An 8,519-nucleotide genomic window follows, 5' to 3' on the forward strand; every position below is an offset into this window, starting at 1 on the left:
GAAAAAGTCAGGAGTTTCCCTTGGGGTATAATTTAAATATTTTTAATTTAGTAAACTAAAGTAAGCTTCATGGTGAAAAATCAGTCCGATTACGTGACAATTTTTTGGAATTCTTTATAAACTGATCAATATTTATCCGTTGATAATAGTTTACCCTATGAAACTCTCTAACATTGCATATTTCATATTTGGCTAGGCATTGACTTTCACTTATCATAATTATCAATTGTTATCAGGCTTAAAAGACAATATTTTATTTTTTCAATTAAATCTAAGGCGTAAGTGACTGCCATATAATTCTTGAATTTTAGACTACAAATATAAGTACCTATCTATACCTATTAATCACAACCAGGGGCGGCTCACTCTGCGATTCTATCGCCGCGCTACAAGTACATGCGGGCGGCCGCGAGTTCGCGGCCTAATCAGGGGTGGCTCACATTCCCACGGAACGCACGTTCGCACTTTCTATTGTTACTATACGTCGCGAGTTTTTTTAAAGGTTCATATGCGATATCCGCGGGTGGAATGTCTAATAATGCTTAGTTAAATAAACATCATGAATAAAATAGGACAATCTTACACATTCTACTATCGATTATGTAATTTATGTCCCACGGAAACGTTCAATAAGGCTTGTGACGTTGGGACATAAACAAAAATAATATAAATACTGTATATATACCTAGAAAGGACCCAAGACTTGAATATAATTGAATAGGTATTTTTTTTTTTAATCCGTAGTCAACCCTATCGTCCGACGCTGCGCACGTGCGGCTCGTTTCTTTGTAATAATTTTGTAGGCATTTAAAAAGGCGGCATTTCGTGAACATCAAAGCAGTGGGCCTTCTGTACTTGTACTATTATGTATTCTGTGTCACAACTACTAAATATCTCATTTCGAAATATCGGAAATGGCGCTAGCGTCGCATCACCCTTCACTTTAAACCCAGACAATCCAGACATGCCAACATATCGGTCGGGTCGGCGTTCTAAATGAATGACCTAAAAACCAAAGGGTTAATGGAAACCCCAGACAAAATTACCCTTGAAGGTATAAATACATCGTCCTCCTTGCGTTATCCCGGCTTTTTGCCACGGCTCATGGGAACCTGGGGCCGCTTTGATAACTAATCCCAAAACTTTGGCGTAGGCACTAGTTTTGACGAAAGCGACTGTCATATGACCTTCCAACCCGAAGGGTAACTTAACTAGTCATTATTGGTATTAGTCCGGTTTCCTCACGATGTTTTCCTTCAACGAAAAGCGAAATGCAGATGATATTTCGCATGCAAGTTCCGAAAAACTCATTGGTGCGAGCCGGGGTTCAAACCCTCGACCTCCGGATTGAAAGTCGCACGCTCTTACCACTAGGCCACCAGCGCTTGAAGGTATAAAAATACATTTTCTAAAAATAAAATCCAACGTTGCAATTACGACTACAATTGTTACAGTTGGATGCATCTTCATTTCAAAGGGGAATTGGACAGGGAAATATTTTATTTCTTGGTGAAAGCAAGCCATTTGGAATGCGCGGTGCGAGCACGCTCTGTTGAGAACTAAATGCATGTGCAACCGCACTTTATGAGCTCCCACGGTGGCTAAGTAGCTGGCCTTTCACTGATCCCTCTCACATTTTCACATTTGACTTAGTATTGTATGATTTTGAATAATTCCTGTTGCAAAAAAAATGGTTTGAAATAGTATGTTACGTATGAAATAAAACTATGGAAACGGATTAAATCGCGTATAATGAATTTACAATTCATCCCGACGTTTCGAACACTACAGCGTTCGTGGTCATCGGGTGACTGAGGAAAAATTACAATGTGCAAAAGCTACCCACCCTACATAAATACAAGAAATATTAACGAACCATGACCATAAATAATATAGATTTCTAAGGCAGGTTCACACACTATAAATAAAGCTAGTTATACAATATTCAAAAAATGTACCATTACTATGTTAAAAAAAACATAGCACATCCGTTTCCATAGTTTTATTTCATGAGTAATTATCGCGGTAACCGAAGACAATAGTATGTTACGTACTTATTTGGTACCTTTCGCTACAAACTACGTATAAGAACTTCCGCCAGAGGTAGCCTTTCACTGGTCGCTCTCACATTTTCACATTTTACTTGGTATGGTAAGATTTTGAATAATTCTTGTTGTAAAGGGATAGTTTGAAAATTGTCTACAAAACTTCAAAAATATATTATAAGTTACACACAATCGTTTAAGCAGGTTTTTAACTTTACCTTAAGCACATTTAACAATACCGTATATTTTTATTACTATATTATGTAGGTAACCTCGGGTGGGAAAAATGCAAATCCGCTTGGGTTGGTTCTTAGACTATAACTAGATTTATATTTTACAAAAAAAAATACTTATTTGATACCTATCTTTCTCTACAGAAAAACTAGGGAACAAATCAAATTATTTTATTAAAGACAGACAGACAGACCAGGCAGACCAAAAAGGAGATGGTGCGACGACCTGGAAAAAATGTATTATATTTATATTTAAAAGCCGCCTAGCCTTATCAGAGATAACGTACACCAAAGAAATATCTTCAGATAGCACGGCGGGCGGGGTGGTCTAGTGGTAATGACGTTAGCCGCGTAAGCTGAAGACCCGGGTTCGATTCCCGGCTGGCGGCGGCACCAGTGGGCCTTGTCGTATTTTCTTTCGTGTATGATATCTATTTCAATTTATATGACCCTGTAATTCCAGACTGATATATCCTTGAAGAAAAGAGCGTAGTCGCTTACCAACAGGCGATTCTTCTGGACAACAATCGTATTAGCGTTTTCTGCTCATGAAAATTAATAAAAATATTGATGATAACAAAAAAACCGGCCAAGAGCGTGTCGGGCCACGCTCAGTGTAGGGTTCCGTATTTTTTCGTATTTTTCTCAAAAACTACTGAACCTATCAAGTTCAAAACAATTTTCCTAGAAAGTCTTTATAAAGTTCTACTTTTGTGATTTTTTTCATATTTTTTAAACATATGGTTCAAAAGTTAGAGGGGTGGGGGGGACGCACTTTTTTTTCCTTTAGGAGTGATTATTTCCGAAAATATTAATATTATCAAAAAACGATCTTATTTTTAAATACCTATCCAACAATATATCACACGTTGGGGTTAGAATGAAAAAAAATATCAGCCCCCACTTTACATGTAGGGGGGGTACCCTAATAAAACATTTTTTTCCACTTTTTATTTTTGCACTTTGTTGGCGTGATTGATATACATATTGGTACCAAATTTCAGCTTTCCAGTGCTTACGGTTACTGAGATTATCCGCGGACGGACGGACGGACGGACGGACGGACGGACGGACAGACAGACATGGCGAAACTATAAGGGTTCCTAGTTGACTACGGAACCCTAAAAAGACCTATGGTCCGTCTAAGTTTAGTTCTCTAGAATACGAGTATATGTATGTACTTGTGTTAAGGTATGTCGTGTAAGTACATCATAGAGTAGGTATATAAAAAAGCGTGTGGTTACGTTTGTTTAGTAAGTTCCTAGGTATTTCTTTACGTAAATTAATAAAATAAATATTAATTGTAGGTGAACCATCAGCTCAGGCACTAAGTACTTTGACGTACAATTTCAGACAAAATCAACGTACATTAGCGCCAGATGTTTACGATTTGATGAAGTATTCTGACTCGACAGAGCGTAAAAGCAGGTTACCTAGCCAACGTCACAATCGTTTACGCTATAGTGACTCACTCTTCCTATCTCTCTTCTCTTCTGTACTAACCGTTCCCGAGACCCTCTCTTCCCCGGTGATGGCGCTGCAGTGTGAACGCGCCCTGAGCACGCACAAAGAGTAGGACCTTGCAATATTTACGGTGCGAGAACTAACATGTGAATTTTATTCAATTGCATTTAGCTTAGATATAATATCTATAGCGATTTTGCAGTAACTTCAATTACTACAGCCAATAAACAAAGGCTTCTATCTGCTCAAGCGTCGTACGAAGAATCCATTTATTGCACAGCCCCATAAATAGACAGGGAACACACATATTAACCCTAATGTGGGTCCTGAGAGTGTCTCTTAGTTCCTTTAAGTTATCTTTGGTCAATCAAACGCGTTGAACGATTGTCACGTTGGCTAGGCCGACAGGCGTGATTTGTTTATTCTGCTCTCCGACGGGTACTGGGAAAGAAAATTCTCGTTCTAATTGAACAAAACAGCTTCAAGTATAATTCACACCTGAAGGAGCGCATTTCTCAATTCAAAGCGCTTTCGTAGGTGCGGCAGTTGTACACGACACGACTAAAGAAATAGTAGGTAGACAGTTTATTTATATAACTAGGGACTAAATATTTTAAAGTGACATTCTTAAGTAAATAAATTTTCGTTTACCATAAGGAAATAAATTGCTGCTAGGTATTTATACACATAACCTACTGCAAGAGCTTCCTTATACTTAAGCGACAATGTATTGTGGTGTCAGACTCGTGTGCAAAGAAATGTAATCTTAAACAACTAGGGAACAAATCAAATTATTTTGTTGAATATTTTTAGATTTATTCTTTTTTTCAAGTAGTCACACTACTTTATATAAATTATAAATTGAAATAGATATCATACACGAAAGAAAAAACGGCAAGGCCCACTGGTGGCCACCAGTGGGCCTTGCCGTTTTTTCTTTCGTGTGTGATATCTATTTCAATTTATAAATGGAATCTTCTTGGACGTTTCTTGTAGTATGAGTATCTAACCTAAAAGTTCATACCATACATAACAAAATTCCCCGCGGAAAACTGCCCGTTCGCGACCAACAGCAACTTCAAAATAAAATTACAAGAGAAACTGATTTATTCTCTTCGTTAAGGCTAGACAAAGTAAGCTCCCTAATTAATATCAGGCTCAAAAGGTGCACCTGAACAATATCCCGGCACAATAGAAGACCCTGCATACGTCGGCCGGGAACTTTCCCGGATAGCGGCGCGTATTGTCTCCGGCTTAAATGTAAACTTCTTTGGTTTACCTTTTGTACAACTTGGTGTCTACCGAAAACATTTAAAATTTTAAAATGTGTTTTGTCTAGTTTATTGACCTGGGGCCCTCTTTCCAACTTGTCATATTAGACATTGACAACTGCTTGTAAATTGTAACTTGTAGCTTCGAGAAATGGGCTCATGTTGTAGAAACTAAGTGCCTACCGAAAACATTGCAATCGAGAAATGCCAATACCGATACAAGATATTGCTGGCCCCGTAGCCGAATGGCATTTCTCCGACGCCAAACGAAAGCGATACGCCGCTGGCTCTGTCGCGCCAATACGCAAGCGCGATAGAGATAGATATCTACTAGCGCTTCGTTTCGTGAGCGTTTCGTGAGCGATTGTGCCATTCGGCTAGCCACCCTGTTATGTAGCACAAAAAAATCATTTCAGAAGTACTTTTAATTACGGCACTTTACCAAATACAGGGTGTATTTTCGATATTACCTACCTCATTGTATTCGTATGATTTAATTAAGTGCAAAATACTACTTTTATTTTTCATACAAAATATTTCAGCACGCGATGAATGCTACGTTTGTTAGCCGACTTGACGTACGAATACGAAGTGTCAATTAGTTCCGCGCCTTCGAGATGTCAAATATTTAGGTACACGCAATACATTGCTGCTCAATATTTAAAAAAATAATAATTACGCTCTGGCAATTAAGACCAAACTTATAATTGTTGTATTGGTTCTTAGCACTAAAATCTTGGTCTGATTAAAAAAGTTTAAGGTAATATCAAAAATACGCCCTGTATACGTATCATCATCATAATTATGATAATGTAGAAAATCATCTTTCTTATGATCATCATAATACATTATCCTTTGTTTTTTTCATCATAAATAATTATTAAGTGTGTAAGTATAATCCACATTTTATTGCTAAAAGAATGCTTAGTTACTGCGATACCAATTATATTCATAAAGTATCTACAGAAAACTACTTTAAATATTAAAATTATATTTAATAATACAAACTTATTTCACCTAAAGTTCTTTCTTGCACGCCGGGCAGTTAGGATCCATATCGCAGCGGCATATTATCAACGGCAGCGCTCCATCAAAAGCCTTACTATGTTCCCAAAGAACAGACACACCTGCATCTGCGTACGGACGGGAATAACTGTACAATACCACCGGCTCACAGAACACTTCATCAGCGATAAGTGTCGCGTTTATAATAGCTTCCTTCCCATCCTGAGAGATCTTGCACTTCCACGGCGTAAACGCCATGTACATATAAATCTGCGTTATTTTCACAACTATCCGTTCTTCTTTCCCACTTTGAACTATCAATTTGTTCTCCGGCACCACGACCCTTGGACAGAACTGTGTACCTGCCATGAGGGCTCTGACGTGGGCTGAATATATAACATTATCGTTCCCACATGAGTCCGTAGTACATATGGCCTTGTTAACACACCACACGCACGATCCTTGTGATAGACACGAGTTACAGGATTTTAAGTCTTGACAATCGGTTTCATCTCTGAATATCTCGGCGAAGCTAGGCAGTACTACGGCGAAGAGTATAGCGAATATCCTTATGGCCCCAGTATACATCTGTAAACATTGTAAATAATGAGAGTCATGAATGTCTTGGAAACCACAACCTCTTAATTTCCAAGTTCGTTTAATTTTTTTGAACTACAAAGCAAGGTTTCAAATTCAACATTGCAAAAATAAGTTTGGGTATTAGGCACTGGTCCCACAGCGAGCTATGAGCTATCGGCTATAAAAACGAACAAAAGATAATCACTTCCGTGTAAATAAAAGACACACGCGATGTTTATAGTTACTCGCCCAGCGGTGAGCTATCAATATTGCCGTGTCTCTTTTATTTGCACGGGAGTGATTATCTTAGTTCGCTTACGGCAGTGACTTGGGAAAATACATTATATCAATATCGATAGGCATTTTTCATCAACAGTGTTCACCTTGGGTAGACCCTCTGAAGTGACCCTCAAAGTTATCTTATACTTTTAAACGAGCAATTCTTGTATATTTATTTATTTATTTATACCGACAATCTCGGAAACCGCTATAACGATTTCACTGAAATTTGTTATGTGGGGGTTTTCGGGGGTGAAAAATCGATCTAGCGTAGCCTTAGATCCCGGAAAACGCGAATTTTCGAGTTTTCTTCAGTTTTTCTTTCGCGTTAGTAAACGTAAAATATGGTCGTTAATTTCGCCTCGCGCGCATCGATTCTGCTTAGCTCAGTCGTACGAGGTCGGTCTAATGTACGCAGATAGATCGTAGGTGTCAGGGTTTCGAATCCCGGCCAGAAATTAAGTTTTTGTTTTTTGTCTTTTTTTTTGTTTTTGTATTTATAAGAGTTTTTTTTTTATCTAAAGACGTGATATATTAAAATAGAACCGAGCGAAGCTCGGTCGCCCAGATATTGTATTAAATAATGTATCAAATCAGAAACATTCGGATGATTGACGGTCCAAGAGATAGTGGGTGGTCAATTGCCAAAAATAAAATCTAAGAGGTATATTTTTAAGTGCCATTAAATTAATGGGAATAATGACAATAAGATTATATGTACGACACACGGTTGACACGGTTGTACAATGTAGGGTAGGTACTGTAGGTACTATTGCAACTGGCTGATACGTTAGTTAACCCTTTAATCGCTAGCGGCCAAATACTTGCCATCACACTTAAAACAAAAACGCATCTCTACAATAAGAATTACGAATCTACAATAAGAAGAACTAGGGTGACGGACTCAATCATGGACAGTTCAAGATAATTTATGAAAAGAAATAAAAGAAGAGCGATTCTTTCTTGTAAAAGTTATCAAATGTTATGTTTTGAGTTTATAATATTCAGCATTTACCTTTGATGAACTCCCTCTTCTAGTTTAATCTGGAATGAGCTTGAACTGAAGCAGATGTGTGTTATATAGGGAGGAAATGGCCTGCTATCTAATAGTAAAAGTATCTAATTATAAGTATATTATTCATAATAGGTCACAAGTCGCATAAATAACAATTACTCGTGCGTTTGCACTTGATAATTAATTTTATTACTCATATACATGGCGTATACCGTAAAATAAGAGAGGCCTATGCTCAGCAGTGGGCGATAAAGGGCTGATATGATGATGATGATGATAATTATTATAAAAGGTCTCAAAATTGAATTTTGGTAATACCTAATATTGATTACTGAAATTTGCTTACTGGGTCAAGTAAAACATGGACAATACATATTTCGATTAGTGAAATTAATTACCAGCCAGTCGAGAATATAATTATGAAAATTGTATCTGGGCCATTTTTTTTAAAGTTGTCCACCCCACTTTTTTTTTTGATTTGGAAATTTTTATGTGTTTTCCACTCAGAATCGCGAGCTCTTTCAATCCTAATAGCAGAAAAAAGTGTCCCAAGGTTTTTTCTCATTCTGTTACCAATTTTTCATACATTTTGTATGGCGGTAACGGAATGGAAGGTTCGAAAAAATGT

The 8,519-nt window shown here is 37.5% G+C and overlaps 1 protein-coding gene across 1 annotated transcript; it reads right to left on the reverse strand.

Moving 5' to 3' along the window:
• Positions 1–5,989: 5,989 nt before the first annotated feature.
• On the reverse strand, positions 5,990–7,940 carry LOC125224886. Its single transcript, XM_048128387.1, has 2 exons — positions 7,892–7,940; positions 5,990–6,606 (listed from the first exon to the last, which is right to left on the reverse strand). Exon 2 carries the CDS (start codon positions 6,604–6,606, stop codon positions 6,031–6,033), a length of 576 nt encoding a protein of 191 aa, XP_047984344.1. The 5' UTR covers positions 7,892–7,940; the 3' UTR covers positions 5,990–6,030.
• Positions 7,941–8,519: the final 579 nt, after the last annotated feature.

Source organism: Leguminivora glycinivorella, chromosome 3 (genome assembly GCF_023078275.1).
Source record: "Leguminivora glycinivorella isolate SPB_JAAS2020 chromosome 3, LegGlyc_1.1, whole genome shotgun sequence".
In the NCBI taxonomy this organism is placed as follows: Eukaryota; Metazoa; Arthropoda; class Insecta; order Lepidoptera; family Tortricidae; genus Leguminivora; species Leguminivora glycinivorella.

What these genes read in the sequence shown, in the direction of transcription:
- LOC125224886 (XM_048128387.1), bottom strand. Translation starts at nt 6,606, where the DNA reads ATGTATACTGGGGCCATAAGGATATTCGCTATACTCTTCGCCGTAGTA.